The 21,487-nt window shown below is 41.4% G+C and overlaps 1 protein-coding gene across 1 annotated transcript in view; it reads left to right on the top strand.

Annotated features, from left to right (window-relative positions):
• Positions 1-21,487, top strand: part of galntl6 (polypeptide N-acetylgalactosaminyltransferase like 6) — a 114,889-nt gene that overhangs the window by 84,193 nt on the left and 9,209 nt on the right. Inside the window, exons 6-7 of the mRNA XM_035417141.1 lie at positions 10,074-10,259; positions 12,511-12,694. Coding sequence (XP_035273032.1) covers positions 10,074-10,259; positions 12,511-12,694 — 370 coding nt within the window. The remainder of the gene's footprint in view (positions 1-10,073; positions 10,260-12,510; positions 12,695-21,487) is intronic.

Genomic DNA, 21,487 nt, shown 5'->3' with positions numbered 1-21,487 from the left:
CTGTTTCGTAGGTGACTTAGGTGCATTAACTGTCTTAACTACTGCTTGTATTTTTTCCATAGACTGCGTTGTTGCTGTTCTCGTTTGTGTTAGTGTTAATCAGTTTAACCTTCAGTGTCCAAGTTGAACTATGCGGTTGTTCCCTGCACTTGGACCGGTACTTCTCTCTAGGGGTTTCGTCATACTTGTTCCTGGTTATGGTTATACACTTTGTTGTACGTCGCTCTGGATAAGAGCGTCTGCCAAATGCCTGTAATGTAATGTAATGTAACATTAAAAGCTGAAGCACACCCTTATAACTGCCCCTGATATCTGCTGTTGGAAGAGATATGGGATGCTGTCCCATAAAGTGTGTCTGTACGTGTGACATACTTTCACGGCCTGTAGTGGACTCTCACATTTGGGACAATTAATGTTACAACACAAAGGCCTTCAAGGTTGCGTCTGCAGCCTGTGTGCATTCCTAATAAAGAGCCTAAACATTTCTGATCATTGATCAAGCAGTGATTAATATTTAGTTAGATGTCTTATGATGTTTTCGAGAAAGGAGTGTCTCCTTGATGTTTTAACGATCTTCACTCTGTTCCTTTCCACCCGACTCCATTGCATGTAGCCGTTTCTTCCGAAGCTCCAGAACCTCTTTAATTGGTTCCAAAGGGTGTATATTTGTTTTCTCATCTCTTCCACTACATCTCAATTTATTTTAATGACCATCCTCGGTTCATCCCATACATTCAGTTACTTTGTGAGGTTTCAACTCCAAAAGCTGTATCATCATGTATGTCTGATGATGATGATTAAATTGCTATTAATGACTTTTATCTCCATCAGAAAGAAAAAAAAAAGAATAAATCATACTAAACTCAAATCTCTGAGCTACATAGCAGCATATCGACTGTGTAAGAATATATTGTTCTAATATTGTATTATAGGACACAGGTCTGGACTGAATCATTACCTTTGGTGTTGTGTGAAATCTCGCGCTGGACATAATAAAGAATGCTGCCGCCCACAAAACAGTGTTGTTTTGATTGATTGATGAACACCAACCTTGGGCAATATAGGCCCAGTCATTCTGTATGCGCTATATTTTGTCATTTGAGAGTAAAGAAGAACATTAGCGCCGCTGTTTCGTATAACCTTGTATAATGTCATGGCGAGAGAAGGGATCGCATGCGCTTCGACTGCAGAGCTGTTTTAATGATGGACGGCCTTATTAATAGAACCCAATTTATTTTGGTCAGCAGGAAATTATACTTTAACCTGTGGCAATGTCAGCCCCAGTTTATAAAGAGCAAAGCCGCATATGCAGTATTTCCTCTACTGCGGACGTCAGAATTAAAATTCCTGTCAGAACAGGGGATGATTCTGTGTCATTAGAGTCAAGGAGGAATATGAATAAACGCTAATGGCTGAGTCGCTCACTTTTTCCATTTAAGAAGAGATTTAATGTTTTAATTGAAAAGGTGAACACGATTACACCAGATCAGCTTGTACCCAACTTTCTGTCTGTCATGTAATATTTATCTGCTGTATCTCATTGTATGGTAAATATTTGTAATTTTGAATCGTTGTTATTATCATTACAACCATTGCTCCTAGCTTAGGGAAGCCAATACTAGTTTTCTATGTTCTCCATCACACCTAAAAACAAATTTCCAATTTGATTTTATACTGTCTATTGTGTTCTGGGATTCTAGTTAGAAAAGGCCATCCATGACTATACTGTAGCTGTGTAGCCTGACATGCACAAACTTCAAACATGACCAATGAAGTTCAGGGATGTGATCAGACCCTGCTGCAGTCATGACTGTCTGTTTCTGGAATGTGGAAGTTTTCCCTAACATCTGTTTATGGGTAACTTTCTGTTTTAGAGAGCCTATGTTTTTTGTTTTTTTTGTTTCTTTCTTTTTTTGCTCTTGTTTTTATATTGTAGATTAACGCTCACTCGGGTAGTACACGTGTTGTTGTACAAGCTAGTTTAATCTTCAGTATGGTAGCTAGTGTAATGTTCAATAGGGTGTCAATCTTGTGTGGTGGCATTTGTCTTCTGCCAGAAAATAGTTTCTTTTTATAAATCCTCCTGTAAGTGCACCCTTTCACATGCTCTCACGTTTTCTCTTATTCCCTTCTCTCTCTCTAATGCACACACTCTCTCCCTCTACTTCTCATAATAACAATGGTCTTTCTCTTCTCTGTCTGTCTCTCTCGATTTCTATTTCAGCCTCCATTTCAAGATTTTGTTTGTATTTATGCTGCAGGTAATTATTACAGTGATTACTACTGTATGTACCGATATAAAGGTAGATGATTACTGTTCATTGTGGTTTCACATAATTTGGATTAAACATTTTTAGATTAAGGGGGGTCATAGTCTGCAAGATCCCTCTTCTACATAACCATTAATTTATTTAAATTAGGCAACTCCACAAGGCCAGAACCAACAGTATTTGTCACTCAGAAGACGGGAATTTGATGTTAGTTGCAGAATAAGGGAGTTTCAGCCAGTAACAGCAGTAATCTGTGGTTATGAGGCTTGAATCTGCTGTCTCAGTTACTCTTCTAGCAATGATATGATTTTATAGCCGGAATCGGCAGTCGCAGTCACCCTTATGGTAGCGCTACTGTATTTTATAAGTCTTGGAGGAGGGGGACATGAAATGATCCTTTCTCTCTTATTCTTAAACTAGGCTGTTCCTCGTAGCACAGGCTGTGCCTTTTCAGCACTCCTCTTCACATCCGTTCAAAACATAAGGTTTTATTAAGGACTGGCCTCGTTCTAAAATTTGTCCACGCTCCCATAAGCGAATGTCCATTGATTTTAATATCCATTTCTGCAGTCGCATTGGTTTTATCACCACTGTGGCATATATAACCTGTGCTTAGCCTGGGTTAACCTGGGGCTTTATCCCCAATCCCCTTATTTCAGAAAGGAGCGGGAAGCCTGTGACAAGGTTAATAATTTCACTGTTATGCAGATTTAAGAGCACAATGAGTTTGCTTGGCAGTGATTCTGTCCAAATCAACAGCTGCAGTTTTATTGGGTGCCAGAACTTCTTACCCATCCCAAGCACAATGATTCATACATTTTTTTTTTGTTTGTTTTCTTTAAGGGGGGGGGGGGGCGGGGGCTTGGAGGCAGGTAGTCTATAATGAACGGTTAAAGGAATCAGAGAGGTTTGCTGTCTCAGTACAGCAAAGGTTGCGAGAATCAAAGATTGCCTCTCTCCTGGCCACTCTGGGCGATCAAAACACATGATAGATTGTCAGCAGCAGCCAACCAGCATGGGCAAACCTGAGGGTTGCCAGGTGCGCCTGTGTCAGGGCGTGTTCTCTGCTTTTAATCACACTGCCCAGCACGACCCGGGAACAGGTGTTCTGTTATAGCTCGTGTGGATCACGGGTACGAGTATTTCTGAATGTCTGAACGGATCACATTCCTAAAAATGAATTCTGCCGTTTTCTGTGAGGTCTTTAATATATGGTCCTTGAGCCGATGCTGGAGTTATATTTACAGTTAAAGTGAAACTGAAAAGCCTGTGATGCTTGTGTTTACTGATATGTATTTGTTTCACAGTTGATTTAAATTGGTTGTGTTTTTGTTAGGTGGTGGCGGGGGGGGGGGGGGGGGGGGGGTTGAGGGTGAGGTGGAACAGTTTCCTTTTTGTGGGGGGGGGGGAAGGGGAGGCGGGTTCTGTTTCTGTGTTTAATGGAGCTGGCCCTCTGCCATTTCATTTAGATCTGTTTTCGCTGAATAATTGCAGGAGAAGTAGGTTTAAAAAGCCATGCAGAAGACTGATGGCCCCGTGTAATAAAACTCGTCGGGGTGTGCGTGAGGACGCGACGGGACCGTGTGCATTCTTCACCCCCGTCCCTGTCTGGCTGTGCTTCTGGATTAACTCCAGAGCCACATATATTCTGCCGCATTAGCTGCCATGAATCATATTTTTATCGCTTAAAATAAAAGTGTTGCGGCGATGTCACGCAGCAGTGATGCATCTCCCCTGGGCTGTGGGAACAATAAAGGGTCTGAGCACGGACACCCTTTCTCTTCTTAATTTCGCCCGTCTGTAGCATTTTGCAGCGCCGAAGCTACATAAATTTGCTGCGGTTTTTATCAGACCAAGGTTACTTTTATCTATCTTTCATGAGGTATGACTTCTATCCACCGCTTGCTTTAAAATATGATTATCTACTCTAGGCCCAGAGCTTTATTTATATCTTTTTCTTTAGCTCTGTGAGTAAGATTGAATAAATGTGCTGTGTACACCAATCTATCATCCAAAATGTAGAGCGCTGTGATAAAGTACAATTTCTACAGATAATGGTTAAACACCTTCACTCCCTCATTGGATGATTCCATGAAGAGTTCTAATATTACATTTTTGGATTATTTATTTACTTAAGATGATTTACTTTTATTTACTTGTTTAAATATTTAATAGATTTTACTCATTTAGATTCCCTGATAAAAGCTCTTGAGATTTAGTTTCTCAGTCTTAAGGGGACCGTTTGAGCGGCAGTGTTTGAAATGCATGGTAAAACATTGTGTTGTATTTGGCCACCCACCAGTGAACAGTATATTGAAAATTTACAAAATGATAGCGTTTGCTATTCAGACCTTCAGCCACTAATACATTCATCTTTTCATCCAACAATTAATTCACTTAATGGTGAGTACTCTTACTTGTGTGAAAATTATGTTTTGTTCTGTTTAATTGCAGATGTGTGTACGGATTAAAATGACACAAATACACGCCACTGTTACCTTCTGAAGCTCAAATTATTTTTACCGAGACAAGCTACCTTTTACTGTAATGGATTTTCAGCAAATAGCAGCTTCCTTCTATGTGTGTCTGATGGGGTGATTGTCTGTGATTGTCACTTAAAAAGGTACATAATTTACCAGCAAAGTTGTCTCCTCCTTTTGACTGTCAGACTGATGCCTGGAATGAATATTTTAAATGCACAGTAATTTTGCCAAAATTACCCACAAAGTGCTCCTCTTTTTATGTCTGTTCATCTGAAGCAATCTTCCCATCCATCACTTTCTATGTGTTATCAGTGTGGACTGTGAGCTATAATCTTGCTAGCGAGGGTCTTTTGGGAAAACAGCCTCTGAATGAACATTCCAGATGACTTATTTTGCTTAAGGAGGGCGTAGAGCACTCAGTGTCAGAACACTCAGAAACACTCAAAAAACAAAAAAAAAAGGCCATGTTCATTCGCTCATTAGTACTCATTAACATGGTGTGAAAATGCATTCATTAACTGAGCTGGACTCTTCATCGACTGCATTTAAGGGGCTCATCTTCATACCCCCCACCCCCCAGTGGGCAGGTAACAGCTTTGTGAAATACAGGCCCAAATCACACTGAGAGATATACCCTCTAAAATTAGAAGAGCAGACCCAGATAGCACATCAAACATACCAGGCAGGAATATGACCATACAGTGACATCCTGATGGCATAAGGCTCCATGATTTCAATAGCACAATTGGAAATTGGTCTCCGTCATTAACATAACCTTCTGGAAAAGATTATCTGGATTTTTATTTCATTATGATCTTGAGTTCTTCACTCGAGCTTCAGTTGCCCAAGCTATTATTACGGTCATTGCTCATACTCAATTCCTCACCCCCTACAGAACTCTACGTGACCTTCACTGACCTCTTTCATAAACACACACATCCAGAGACTAAACACAGGAAATAGGATCTGATCAAACCTCTCCGCTCCAGCTCCTGTTTAACATCACAATCACCAACATCACAATTACCCATGAACCCACAATCAGCCTGTGTATACAAGCACACAGAGGCTTTAGTATTTTCACATCCTCTTCATTAAGCGTGAAGCCAGCAGGCTGAAAAAATGAATGCTGCCAGACGTGGTTCTGCCCTGAATAATTGTGATTTGTCAAAGAAACACGTGGGAGAATATAAGCACCTTTCAAGGGGCATTTTGTAGTAACTTGTTCATTTTATTTCAATGCCCCCTGTACAACAGTCTCATCAATACAGAAATGAAATTGAAATTACTTTATTTTTGTCCATTCTATTCCAAGAATATATGAATTATACATTTTCTAATGCCCTCACCATAAAATATGTTAAAACTCCTAACTTCTATGGTTTGTACAGTCACTGCTTAGATACTGCTCTTTTGAGAGGCATTCCCAGCACTTTGGTACAATGGCATTAACAAAGACTACAAAGTGTGTATGTGTGTGTGTGTGTGTGCGTGAGTGCGCGTGTGTGCATGCGCGGGTGTGTGTGTTTGTCTGCTGTTTCTCTTTTTGGAGAGTCTTTGTCACTGTGTGGGGCCCAACACAGCCACCAGTGCTGGGGGTAGAGATGACTGTCATTCTGTCCCAGCTCTCACACCCCCCCCCACAGCCCCTCCAACCCATGCCCCCCCCCCCCCACCCCACCTTCCAAACACCCCCGCCCACCCCCACCCAAGTCCCACCCAGCAGAAGTCTGCCTCCTCCTGCTCTGTGTTACACTTTCGAACCTCCCTGCAGGGTTGACTACAATACTCTACAAAGAGCAATTTAATCCTCCCTCGTCCTTTAAAATAGCATTTACGCTGACATTTAACAGCATGTCAGCCATTTTATTAGTACTGCTTATTTTATTCTTCTTCTTTTTTCAAATGGTAAATGCACTATTTAAAGATGCCATGTTAAAAAAAGGCATTATGTTCAGAGTACAGTAAAATACCCAACTAGGTTTCAAAGTGCTGCTTTTTAAACACAAAATATTTCACAGGAATGCATGAATGTTAATGGACATTAAATGTTAAAGGAGTTCTTTTAACTTTACCTAATGATTCATTCAACATGCAATGCAAGTCTTCATTTAACACGCTAACAAATAGTCGGCATTTTGGTATTCAAAAGTGGGAGGGAAAAATGGGGGTATAAAAATGGTTTGATTTTTTGATTTCATCATCTGTGTTCGTACAAACAGGCCTGCTGTTTTATAGCACTTTCATGGGAGTTGGTTTCAAACCCCAATTTTCTATAATTTACTCATTGTCCACACACATCAGTTTTATTCCAAACAATAGAGTCTTATTTTTTCCACTCATTTTGATACATGCAAAACTGTTAGTGTTGCCAAGACACAATTATCACTTTTTAATAGCTCTCACAATGGTAGTGTGGGGGAATATGTAACCCACTGTTCTTGGAACCCGAAGGATGAAACATTTCAGTTAATGTCTTCAAAAAAAAAAGCAACAATTAAAGTGAGATATTTTAGGCTGTTTTCCCACTGCATTAAAAATTGATCCAGTGAACCATTCCATTTTTTCCAAAGCACTTTAATTAAGAATTAATGGATTTTACAGAGCAGAAATCAATGGAAGACAATGGATGTGTTTTATATAATATTGCGTATTAATGCTAAAACGCAGATATCGGTAATCCCATTGAAACGTATCAGTCAGAGGAAGTCAACAGTGTTTATACGAGTTAAAGACTCTACTCAGTGACCATACTTCAGCCTTTATAATCAGGTGGGAATCATCCGCTGACTTGGAAAATGGCTTTTTTCTCAGGGGACATCAAAGTTGGGAACAAGGCCATACTTTATCACAGTGTGTCATGGCAGTCAGAGGACTATAAAACATGGCTTCTCCATAACTGTTTATTTGTCATTTCTCGCCCACCTCTGCAGCGCCTGCCACATGGTTGGCATGCTTCATACGTGTGATTTATAGCCTCATTTAATCAAGCGTGTGCAGGGCGCTGCGATATAGATCTCTCTCCATCTGAACTTCCACTCGGGCTATTTCCAGTCTTCACTGTGGCGCGGACACTTTCGCAGCATTAGACATTCTACCAAGAACTGGGGGCATTCACTGAGTGCTGAGTTGGACATTCTTCTGTTCCTGGAGCACATTCAGTGAGAGCTGTGCTTTACTCACCTGTTCCTGGAGCACAGAGCACATTCAATAAGAGCTGTGTTTTACTCTCCTGTTCCTGGAGCCCAGAACACATTCAGTAAGAGCTGTGCTTTACTCACCTGTTCCTGGAGCACAGAGCACATTCAGTAAGAGCTGTGTTTTACTCTCCTGTTCCTGGAGCACAGAGCACATTCAGTAAGAGCTGTGCTTTACCGTCCTGTTCCTGGAGCACAGAGCACATTCAGTAAGAGCTGTGCTTTACTCTCCTGTTCTGGAGCACAGAGCACATTCAGTAAGAGCTGTGCTTTACTCTCCTGTTCCTGGAGCCCAGGGCACATTCAGTAAGAGCTGTGCTTTACTCTCCTGTTCCTGGAGCCCAGAGCATATTCAGTAAGAGCTGTGCTTTACTCTCCTGTTCCTGGAGCCCAGGGCACATTCAGTAAGAGCTGTGCTTTACTCTCCTGTTCCTGGAGCCCAGAGCACATTCAGTAAGAGCTGTGCTTTACTCTCCTGTTCCTGGAGCCCAGGGCACATTCAGTAAGAGCTGTGCTTTACTCTCCTGTTCCTGGAGCCCAGGGCACATTCAGTAAGAGCTGTGCTTTACTCTCCTGTTCTGGAGCACAGAGCACATTCAGTAAGAGCTGTGCTTTACTCTCCTGTTCCTGGAGCCCAGGGCACATTCAGTAAGAGCTGTGCTTTACTCTCCTGTTCCTGGAGCCCAGAGCATATTCAGTAAGAGCTGTGCTTTACTCTCCTGTTCCTGGAGCCCAGGGCACATTCAGTAAGAGCTGTGCTTTACTCTCCTGTTCCTGGAGCCCAGAGCACATTCAGTAAGAGCTGTGCTTTACTCTCCTGTTCCTGGGGCCCAGGGCACATTCAGTAAGAGCTGTGTTTAACTCTTCTGTTCCTGGGGCACATAGTACATTCACCAAGGGCTGTGTTTACTCTCCTGTTCCTGGAGCACAGAGCACATTCAGTAAGAGCTGTGCTTTACTCTCCTGTTCCTGGAGCACAGAGCACATTCAGTAAGAGCTGTGCTTTACTCTCCTGTTCCTGGAGCATAGAGCACATTCAGTAAGAGCTGTGCTTTGCTCTCCTAGTCCTAGAGCACAGAGCACACAGGCCAAAGAGAACATGAGTGCATCCTGGTTTGTGGTCTGGGCATGAAAGTGTTTGCTCAGGCAAATACAGACCCTGTTCTGGGATGGAGCATGAAGGCAATGGTAGCACAGTGGTGATTGGTTTGGTTAATCAGAATTTTTTAACTCAAAGACCATCTATGCAAATGTGGCTGGTTACTATTCTACTGAGAGCACTTTACCATGGTCTGTAAGTGGCTCTGAAAGCAGTTATTAGAGTGAAAAATGCAAAAGTACATTCTTCTAAGCCTTAATCACATGTAGGCTTTGAAGTATGCACAGAATATATGTAAACCTGTTCAGCCTCAGCCTGAGCTTCAGCTTTGATTATGCACCGTAACATAATCAAAGTCAACCATTAAAAATCCTAAACTGAACATGTTAATGATATACTGTGCACAACATCAGACAAAATTATTATTTTTAATGATTAGTATAGCATCTATGATATAACATGCATACTCTGTAAGATGTCACACAGGATCAATATACCGTGCATGATGTCACACACACGGTCTTGGTTTTACGATTATGATGTAAAGGCACAAATATTGATTGCATGACTCTACCCTTTGTGTGGCTCTGCATGTCTTTGAACACTCTTACCCGTCAAAGGATTTCCATTGACCAGAGTTACTTCAGCATTTTTATCAGCAGTAATCCTGGGCTGCCCATTGTTAATGCAGTACATGGGTGTTAATCGGGGTCGAACAGTGCCAGAATGTAGGAGAGAGATAGTACTCAGTCAGATTTGCACGATTGTGTCCCATCCATTTAATAACACCAACAGAACATGTACAACTCCTGCCAGCTTTACTCTATGTGGAACAAATAATTGTGTGCAGATAATTAGTTAATTGAATCTGCGGTATTACTGTAGGCTACATGGAAAGGAAAATGCTTCATTTTTACAGCGTTGAGTGGCCACCATTGCTTTTGGGGTTCCCAACAGAAGGGTGGCACCTTTAGATATAGAAAAGGTGTGTGATATAATTTATCTTTGTGCATCTCATTTACAGAGCACCTTAAAGACAAGCTGGAGGGGTACATGGCACGCTTTCCAAAGGTGAGGATCGTCAGGACCAAGAAGAGGGAGGGGCTTATCCGCACCCGCCTGCTAGGGGCTACCGTCGCCAAGGGAGACGTCTTAACCTTCCTGGATTCTCACTGCGAAGCCAACGTAAACTGGCTACCTCCTCTGCTCGGTAAGCATGAGCCATTACCACCTTCCACACCAAGAGGGGAAATGTCAACGCTTTTCTCCATACTGTCACCGTCGCCATGGTTACATGGTGACTCAATGCATACCTTGCTTTGATTTCTAATACATCACTTGAAGATTTCTTTTGTACTAGGAGAAGGAATCCATCGTGTTCTAAAGGCCCATCCCCACAGACTGACCTATTACCATTTGAGTTTTTAAAGTTCTGGGACAGGGACGTGTGGTTTAATTTTCTGGAATTTTCCGTTTGCCAAATGGCGACACTTCCCCATTGCGCCGTACGCACAACACGGTGGGTTCACACTTTAAATTAGGCTTGAGAAAGCTCAGCGGTGAGCCTGGCTGGCGGTGAAGCTCGGCAGGCAATCAAGGGAGGAATAAATCAGTGGCGTTAACTCCTCTTCTCCGTGGTTTTGACGCGACTTTGTTTGAATGCACATGAAGAGATAAGGGAGCACGCCTCCAGTTTTTATTAAAGAGGATCTATTCAGGACTTACAGTCGTGCACTGTCATTTTGTACTCTACCTTACTGGCTTTTGATAAGCTCAAAAGAGATATATGGTTTCAATAAGGCTCAAAAATAGAGTGAAACAAAAGAAATGCAGAGGCCTAGTAGTCGTATAATTACTGTGGTCAAAGATAAAAAATACAATATCTGTCAGATCAGCATTAGAAGACCACTGGATTACCCCGTGACCACCCTATTTGGGACTCATTGTCATTCAAAAGCATTTTTTATTTAAATCCCATGCTCTGGGCAAATCCTGTGCTCTAAATTTATCCCCTTCTTTGGGTTTTTATTTATTTATTTTTTTTGCTTGTTATCTCGTTTTAATTACATAGGGCTGTTTGTTTGATATGGGACAGAGCTGGCACCCAAGTCTGTCATGAGGATTCTCTGCTGGACTACTTAGCACCAGCATGTGAAATCAGAGAAACAGAAAGCCGGCGTTCTGCCCCAGTAAGCACGTCAGATGTGTATTTCAAAGGCCTAAGGGCAAACAAACCGGCGATTGAATTCAACAGGCATCAGTTGGTCTAAGGCTTGGAGGAGGCTGCTGAGAGAATCCATAGGGATGCCATTTTTTTATTTGTGAGTAACTCAAAAATACCCTATGAATGGGAACAACCTGTTTGTGTGTATGTGCGCGTGTGTGTGTGTGTGTGCATTTGTTTATCTGGGTTTGCGCATGTGTTTTGATTTTTGAAGAAAAGGGAGTTGGGGGTACACAGGCTGTTATGAACACCTGCATGGTGTTCTTTTTATTTAAATTGTATGCATTTACCTGCAATGTGCAGAATTCAACCATTCAGTCCCATTACTCATGTGGGGAATCGCTGCTCAGCCCGGTCCTTAATGGGCGGCAGTGTTTGTAAGGGTTCCTTTCTAGTCAAGTGCTTAGCTGCCTGATTAAAGCAAGCATTGCCTCGCTCAAATTCACCCTCCCTTGTCAATGCAGAGGCAGCGGCGCTGGCAGTCTTGCTATTCTGTGGTCCTATAGGACCGGAACGGAGACGCCTCAACACATTTCTGTCCTTTCTTTCCTGTTCATAGCAGCATAACGATACCACACTTTCTTACGAAACTTAAAGTGAGATATCTAAGTGTCTGTTAATGAATGTGTGTCCCATGCAAGGCCTTCCTTTCGAGATCTGGGAGGCCCCACAGGCTCAGCTAGCGTAGCTGGAGATGGAGACAGATCTGGGGCGGCTCAGGGGCGTCGAGCGGCAAATTCATAAACGGGCCGGAGCTCGGCCGAGGGGCCCCCGCGGACTAAACCTACTTTTCATTTGCTCACATAATTGTTTCTAATCGCTGACCAGCTGTGCTCGGTCCCATTTTCAGACGGCTGGTTCCGCTCACTTTGGCGGGCGGACGTGGGCGTGGGGAAGGCTGGTACAGACTGCAATGACCAGGACTTAACCATGACATAACCTCTCTTCTTTCCCAGAAAATCTCTCAGAGATGGAAGCTACCGTATTGAAATAAAAGATATTGTATTCAAACACAACATATTCCATTGCATTGTAGCACAAGTATTGCATATATTCACAACACATTGTCACTTTTCAAATATGGCAATATACAGTACATATTTTTAAAAGACGTTACTGTGAAATAAATGTATCATTATATTTATCTAAAAAGTCAAAACTTTACGGTATAGTGCCTTGTATTCCATTCCGTAAGGAGTGACGTTCTCATCCCTCTTCCCGCCATTTTGTCTGACAGACCAGATCGCCCAGAACCCCAGGACCATTGTGTGCCCGATGATCGACGTCATCGACCACAACCACTTTGGGTATGAGGCACAGGCGGGCGATGCCATGCGGGGCGCCTTCGACTGGGAGATGTACTACAAACGCATCCCCATACCCCCCGAAATGCAGGGTTCTGACCCCAGCGACCCCTACGAGTAAGTGTACCCCTTCCAGAGGGTATTCCCCTCCTCATTGTGTTTGCTTATTTCTTATGTTTTCTTTTTTTTGGGGTTCTTTGCTCGTTTTTTCTTTCCTTAATGACTTAGGTCATTAATTAGAGTTTAAATAAAGTATTTATTTATTTACGTTGAAACTTGGACTTCAAATGTCTCTTGGCAATATGAAGACATGAAATGCAAAAATACACACAAGTACACAGTAAAATGTTCATTGTAAATTGAATCTAAAATGCATTTATATGAGTCTTAAAGGGATCAAGTGGACAAAGAGAAAATAATAATAATTATAATATTGAACATTTTACTGTGTATAATAAAAAAACATAATGAAGTCATCAATAAAACAATATAAGATACCAATTTGAGTAGTTCTTTTTGTCAAATTTCAGAGTAGGTAAAAAACAGTCAACTCATATTTAAGATATGTGAAAGGAACATTTTTGTTAATGTACAGTATATACTGTCAGGGTTTTGACATGCAGGGTTCAAGGTCCTGATGAAACCTGTGCAAAATGGGTTAAACTTGGTTAAATTACTTATCTACATTTGCTATTTACTCTGTACTGTACTTTCAGTGTAACATAGTTAACATTAATAACAGTGAAATATGTTGGACACAATATTTTCCAGCACATAAGGAGTACACTATATATAGCAGCATGGTCATTTCCCATAAGGGCTGTGTCAGATGAAGCTTCTCTGTCTCCCTCTGCCATATGGTTCCTCATATTAGTAGAATGCGTGCCCACACTCTATTCGAGAACCTGTTGAAGCTGGTATATAAAACATTTGTCTAAATCCCACTATGTTTAATGCCTTCAGAACATGTTGTAAGCATTTAATAAACTGTTGGTAAGCGGGTAGTAAGTAAGCATTATTTCCATTTTGTTATTGGTAGGCATTTACCACATTTGATTAGAGGTGACTAAATTGTATTTACCAAATATGTTAATGGTAGAACTGGAATGAATTAATTCATGATACAATTTTGAACAAACTGAAAAATTGGAAAATGAATGCCCACTTATAACCTGCTCAATATGTGTTTGCTGACTACAACTAAGAATAAGTAACATTTCACTAATAAGTACCAACGTGTTCATTAACTGTTCTAATAGTATTAATAGGTGCATGTAATAATGTGTGGATTTGTATGGAATGCATGAAATTATCCACAGAAGTTCATGAAAGGATAAATGTTTTCACTACCTCCATCTGGCTTTATCAGCTGGTGAAATTACAGGTTTTTAGCATAATAACCCCAGGATGCTTTTAAGATGTTTTTTGCACCAGATGTTAAACTGAAACTACAGTAGCAATCAAATACAATTTAAATGCTTTCAAATTGGTTGATTTTTGAGGATATATAAGACATCTTTAAACCAAAGCACTGGTCTTGAATTTACATTACCTGCCAGATGCACATATACTGGCCTAAATGGAAATATATTTGAAGCTTATTCATATACAATTTTATAAATAGAACATATAACATGGAACATATTTGGGCCCATATGCACATTTTAGTAAAAAGAATCTGGCAGCCAAGAAGTTGGATTTTGCAATTTGTCATATTGCAGAAAGTTCTGACATGCTGCAATGTTCTAAATCTTGAAGTGCATTGTCTGCATAAAGGAAAACTGGAATCGTCCATGGGCTGGTGAAGCTGGTATGCAAGAAAAAAAACTAATTCTCACATTCTCAAGGCATGGAACTGTAGACAACAAATTTAGAATTGCAGGACTTCCCCATTGATTTTGCATACAGACATACAGCAAAACGGCTTTCTCCGTTTCTGTCTGTTCGCATTCAATGCACGTACAGCCGGACAGCTTCACTTGAAGGCTGGAACCTTGCGCGCTGTTTCAAACTGTGACAGCGTTTTTCTGCATTGGGAAAAAGGGCACTTCACAAGTCAATAGCCTGGAGAAAATTGTGTTCTTCACACTCCATAACGGCAAGCGCATTCCGGAAGGTATTACCCGCACCGTCTGTGCCTCTGCGGAGGATTACAGATAATTATACGGCACAGGAGAATTCAGAGGGCCGAAGTGGCCCGGGTTTCCTCTGAATTAGCCCCCGGTAAATTATATTAAGATGAGCTCTGTGATAGAATGCGCGTGTTGCCCGCATCGCATCCATTAAACAGTCATGAGCATCTGCGCCTCGCTGGTGTAAGACTACCGGTGAATGCCGAATGGTAGATTGGCTGTTCTATATCCACGGTTCATTGGTCTTCCTTCCGACATCCTATGTGTGTGTGTGTGTGTGTGTGTGTGTGTGTGTGGTGCTTGTGTGCGTGTGTGGTGCCAGAGTGCTCTGCCACTGGTTCCACTTGATCCCACAGGTTTGATTTGACTGGAATGCGAGCATGTTACTATTAGCCATCTGTAGGATTTGGACTGCTGACAGAACCGCGCTTGGCCCTGGATCAGGAGTGTGGCTTCATCAGCCAGCTTTTACCCTTTAGGAGTAATTCCTGGCAGGCAGGGAGATTAGATTATGCTTGCCCCGAGACCACAGCCTTACATCTCAGTGCACAGCTTCGAGTGCAGTGTGGATCTCCATTTTTTTTTTTTTTTTTTTTTAATAGAAAAATCCCTGGCACATGCTAAGGCTAGAAGTGTAAGTCAGGAAAAGTTAAGCTGACATTCCTCTCTTGGGCAAATGTAAGTGGCTTGCGTACAGTTGTCACAAATGTGATGGAAAATGGAAAATGACTGTTTGGCCAATTAGACAATTTACCTTTTAATTGTTTTTAAAAGAGGCACAGAAGTGAAATGGTTTAGATTTTTTCTGACACTGTCTGTTCCAGAGCCAGAGCCAGAACGGACCCCATCAAATGCCTCATGAAAAGGTTGCCTAATGAAAAGCGTGCTAAAAGCCATCGGTGCCGAAAGATTCTTCAAAGCGTTTTAAAATGGCCATAGAGCGTCTGCCACAGCACCTGCCAGCATTGTCGTGTGCGGAGCAGGTGGAAAAAAATATGTCTTAATATAGATCTTACTGACAGCTACAAGATGAAAGGGGCTAGTCTATTCCATTTGAATCTACGCTCATTTGCAAAATGGCTGATCTGCGAGGGAGACAGATCTTTTTCGCGATCCATCGTAGCGCTAATTAAATTGAGACGATGCGGGTTAGGAAGGACCGTGCTTTATGACAGCACCTTTCAACAGCAATTATCTCAATCAAAGTATGTCCCACGCGGTGTGCAAATTTGGACAAGTGCGATGACATTTTTGAGTTTATGTCACCACCTACTGGTCAGACCTGCACTTTTCAAATAAACCACATGCAAGGATGAGTAATGGCACAGGATGCACTTAATCCAGCCTGTCTGCGTTTATGCAGAAAAGGCCATTGGCATGCCACAATGCACTGGAATCACTTACATTTGCTTTTCAGTACAGATGGGGAAAAAGTTAACTGTTCATATAATACTTTCAATTCACAAGTGAACGTTTTAACATCACCTGTACCTTCCATGTAGAGAAAAGTTCACATTCAGGAACTGCTCTCTTTGCATGGCTATTTTGTAATAAATGATAAATTGCATTAGGGAATGCGGCCAGTGCATTATAGAAATATCCATTTAACTAATTGTTTGTGGCAACTTAGGCAGTAAACAATGACAATGATTTCATAAACATATATTTCAAATGGTTTGAATCACAAATCCCACTAATTGAACTGTGCCTGTGAATTTATAAGCTCAATATTCTTGATGAAAAGAATGAATTCCTTTCATATTTTCCCTTAATTCATTTTTATGACCTATGCACCTAAATTATACCCTTTATAATGTGTAAAGCGTGAACTAGGCCTACTCTTGGAACTTTTAATATTCTCAATGAATCACTGCACAGAATAAATTATGTCAGTTTTTTTTCACACAGTGACACATGCAGTTGGGAGTCAGCTGTTTATTCTGTTTATTTTTGTCATGTAATAAGCATGTATGTGGCTGTTAAAAACATGAATCTTGTGTGAAATGTGCCTATACCTATACTGGATTATTTTCTTAAAACTGCTGACGATGTCAGGATAATTAATCCATGAATTTAATAATTGCTGTGGCTCCTAATATTTAATTGATGTAACTTAATGTATCCCCCATATTAGCGACTTGCACCAGCATTTGTGTGTCACAAAAGCAAAAACGGAATTGCACGCATTGTTTGGTGTTGCAGTGCGGTCGGTTGGTTGTTCTCAGCAGTAAATTTGCGGTCTCCCAAAGCGGGTGCTGGTGATTAATGGCGTTATGATAATGTAAAGCAAAGAGACATTGTAGCCGGGAGCCCTCGGCGGGCGGAATCGATGGGGGAGATGGGGACGTTGGCAGGGCTTCGTCTCTGGCAGCGGTCCTCGAACACACTGGTTGTAGCCTTTGGCCTTGCGTAATGTTCTCCACTGCAGCGCATTATGCAGCTAACCCACCTGGGTCCAAGTCAAACTAATTGATCCGCGTAAATCACCATACGTAAATGCATCCTTCTCTCGGGAGCCGTACACAGTTCAGCCATTTCGAGAAAAGGTTAAAATGTTTAGTCGAGGAAAAAAAGAGGCAGAATGGGGGATGGAGGCTGTCCTAAATGTGGTTAAAAAAGGAGCAGCGGGTCCCTCTGTTTGTAACTATAATTTCAGTGGCGTTTAGCTAATTACGCGCGACAATTTCCTGTTAAATCATTTCTTAATTAGCCTAAAGCCCTTGGTGGATGACCTGAAATATTTGTCAGCATGGAGCAAATAATGTCGCTGTTGAAGGGAACATGTGGGTTTCAAGTGAGATTAAAATGTTAAACACGAACGCATTTTGTTCTAAAGGGCAGACCGAGCTGTTCTGCGAAATAAATAAATAAATAAATAAATAAATAAATAAATAAATAAATAAATAAAAAACAACAACAACATATGAGTCAGTTTATCCTTAAATTACCATATTTATAATTGGACCTTGAAGTTAATTTTCTTATTTTCTGGGAAAAGTCATCACCGTGGCTATTTAACATGAAGCCTGAGGAACATGTTTACCATGATGTATCTTTGATAAGCCACCCTGAGTGAATTACAGAACTCTGTTGACTTCACCGAATCATTAAGTTAAGGACCCTTTGTGAAGGTGAGATGATATCTGATTAAATTTTCTCAGGGTGGTACAAGTGCAGTCAGTAACTCTGAATAATTTGGTAATTTCAGGAATCAACAGCAATATTCAGTGCATAATTACAGTGTCATTACCGCACAGTTGGGACCAGAACTACGGCATGTTTTGGGCCCAGAATCCCTACCTCAAAAATAAATGGAAAGCTAAATATTTTGCGCAGTTTTCTTGTGATTTCTTGCTGTCTCTCCCACTCACACAAGTACACTGCAGGGTCAGATCAGAAATCTTCCTTGGAATTTAGTGGATGTCTACTTTCGCTATCACAAGGAAAGGTTTCTGATGTGCATTTTCTGGGATTGCAGTTCCATTAGACGGAAGTGTTTTGGGGACGATTGTCCATTCCGGTCATTCTCAGGAGGCCTCATGGCATCGATCCGGATGCTTCCGTGACACCAAAACAAATTACATAGCTGATCGATATTGCAACAGCTCCTGCTTCGCACTGCTAGAAAGCACCAGTTTGCCCATTGTGGTGTTCCTTTTGCCTGTGCAGCCACTCGCTATGTTAGCATTGTTCTGTTGAGTTAATTATTAGGTACAGCTATTTCTCGCTGTCTGTTCACTTGGCTGTCTAAGCATTTAGTAATTAGATTATTATGTTCTCAGTTGTGTTTCATTAGTTCATTTGTGTGTTTAAGTTCATTATTCTCCCTTAGTTGTTGCTTGGTCTTGGTTTACATGCTCTAGTCTCACACTTGTTTCTGTGTTGCTCTCGAGTTACCCTTCTCCTGTTTGTTGTTTTTGTGTGTTAAGTAAAATTAGTTCCTGTTGTTACCTATTTTTGTTTCCTGTGCCTTCCTCTGCATGTGGATCCATATCTGTGTATTGTTATAGGTATTGATACAAAACCTTTTAGCACACGCAAAATCAATAACATGACCAGTAATTGGTCATAGTATTTGTTTTGCACCAATCACAGGTTGTGTTATTAGTTTAGCGTATGCTAAAATGTTTTGCATATATTGAAGGTCTTAAGTAAATCAGGCCTTAAATGTTCTACTTCATTTTGGATGTATGTGCCGTAGATATAATTGCCAGTGGTCATTACTTCTTAACTGAATCTTGTTTTTAATGTTTTTCAATTCCTTTTCTCCGTTTATTAGATTTAAGGAGTTTTCCATTAGTGATTGCTTTGTATTCTTTATTTTCTGAATTCATCATTTCATTTCACTTCTGGGCATAGAAGAGAATGTGAAAAAGGAATGAGTCTGAGACTTGTGGGTCTGCGATCCAGCTGCAAGTCCACTTTACATGGTCTTAAGAATGGTCTCCCAGCTGGATCCCAAACCTAAAATCATGTTGTTGTTTTTTTTTTTACCACTCCTGCAGTGCTAAACACTTTGCTTTGTAGCAGCCCTTTGATAACGGTGCCAATGGACCTGCGGTGTTATTTCACCCTCATTGCCGAGGAAACCAACAGCTACAGCACTACAGAGCTGGTTCCAGCTACTTGGAAACAAACCATTTATTTATTTATTTATTTTTTTTGCAGGTTGAACCAGTGCTTCTTTTGACAATTCTAAAAGGCCTATGGGCCAGGAGAGCATAGTCAAAGCCAACCTGTTTTCCAAAAAAACAAAACAAATGCTTATACAAATATTCATTTTCTCTCCATGCGTTTTTTTTTTTTTTTTTTTTTTATCAAGCAGCAAACCCATTGCTGAAAAACACAGGCTGATTAACACCTTTGCTGGCCACGTCAAGCCAGCCTGCTTCCCGGGGCCCTTTCTCATTTGCGCCTGGAAAGCAACTGACTTGGAGGGTCAGAGGCACCGGTATAACTGTCAAAATAACTGATGTACCCCCTGTTGTTGGCAGTCGGGGAGGGCGGGAGGGACATAATTTAGCCAGGAAAGTGCTGGCTTCTCGATTGCTCCCCTTAATTGAGTCAGCTGCTATATTTCACCGCTTTATTAAACTGGAAGGATGTGAGGCCAAATGGTATTACAAGGGAGCAAATTGATTTTGGCACCCCTCTGCTCATCGCAATCACGATCTTTTCACAACCTCATTATCCAGTTTTGTGTGTGTGGGTGTGTGTGTGTGGGGGGGGGGGGGGGGGTGTGGATGTCCAAACCCAGTCCCCAGGGCTGTTGGTCCCAAGTCCCCAACACAGTGGACAGGCAAGCGAACAGCACCCCATCTTCCTTCCTGCTCCCCTTCCCACCCCCCCCACTTTGCATACAATTATGAGCTGTGATGTCACGTGCCACCTGATGGGTCTACACATAGTTAAGCGCAGTCTACACTGAAAGGATAATGTAGCTGGATCCCTCTCTGTTCAATTACATTCTGAAATATGTGCATTATATGTGTGCTTTTTATTTGGCTTGCTTACTGTAAGGAGTTACTGCTCCTTATAGCTGTGTAAAAGGGTATTGCCCCACGCTCATCAATCTTTGAATCTATTGATCATTTAAATCTACATCGATATCAATATCTGAATATATAAATGCAAAATTGCTTATATCCGTGTTTAATACTATAATCTTAGATGTTTTGTTTTGCATGCATTCCCACTGTGCAAATGTACTCTCAACCCCTTTCTAATGAATGGTGATCCACAATGGCACTGACAAGCCAACTCCCTCATTATAATCCAGATCTGTCATAAAGCACACCAGCTCGCGGAGGCCATTTCTCCACTACAAAGCGCGCGGAGCATTTTTTCGCGGCTCTGACTCCTAATTACGGAATCTAACATGAGCGTTATAAGGAGCCGCAGCTTTCATCCTCACCACACACACCCTCTCTTGTGTTTTTGATTCTACGTTGTTTCTTTGTTTTTTGGTGCAGCGCGATGAAAAAGCCACCATTGCGCTCGGGGCTTTTTTCTTGCGGAAAAAAAAGGAAAAAAAAGTCCAAATATATCTGGGTTTTGTGAGCGGGAAGCCTGTGTAGTCGGGTTTTTTTCTCTTTTTTTGCGTGAAGCAGTTTAACGAACCGCGTAGCCGCCAGCCAGCTTCCCGGGTCTGTAATTGTGTTGAAGGAGAAGCCGCGGGATGCCTGAACAGAGCCCCCCACAGCTCGGGGAAATACCCACTACATCGCCCAACCCTCATTTGCACCCTTTCCCTTCCCAAAAACTCTTCTATAATTCAAAGCCTTTTTTTTTCCTCTGGTGATATTGCTGGCTTTCGTAAAAGGTTTGGATAGCGCGGTTGGGGGCGAGGAGTAGTGAGTGGGTGCAGCGCCTTATAAAAAAAAGAAATATATATTCCTATAGCCTCCTGGATTGCAGGGATTTCTCAGCTGAAGTTTAATGAAATGTAAAAGATGCTTCCAGTGCTTTCAGGGTCAGAATTCATAGAGTGTGTAAAGTACTGAAAGACTGTGAAATTACAATGATAAGGGGTTTCAGCACACTGTATCTAAGCAAGGGAAAATACAAACAGGCAGGGATTAAGGTTTAGGATGGGATGTCTCTACTTCAAATGCTAGAATTAGTAGCTTTAGTGGTCATAGACAGAAATGCAACAGGATCCTGCTCTTCACATTCTTGTTGAAATATAGTATTCGGAAATACAGTATATGTCAGAAGTCTGGATATTAACATCTTTCTTGATCTCATTGTGATGGTAAAATAGTGTGCATTAGACTAA

The sequence above is a fragment of the Anguilla anguilla genome, chromosome 5, assembly GCF_013347855.1.
Source record: "Anguilla anguilla isolate fAngAng1 chromosome 5, fAngAng1.pri, whole genome shotgun sequence".
Taxonomy (NCBI): domain Eukaryota; kingdom Metazoa; phylum Chordata; class Actinopteri; order Anguilliformes; family Anguillidae; genus Anguilla; species Anguilla anguilla.
Note: the sequence above shows the minus strand (reverse complement) of the source record. Positions and strands in the feature narration are given on the sequence as shown.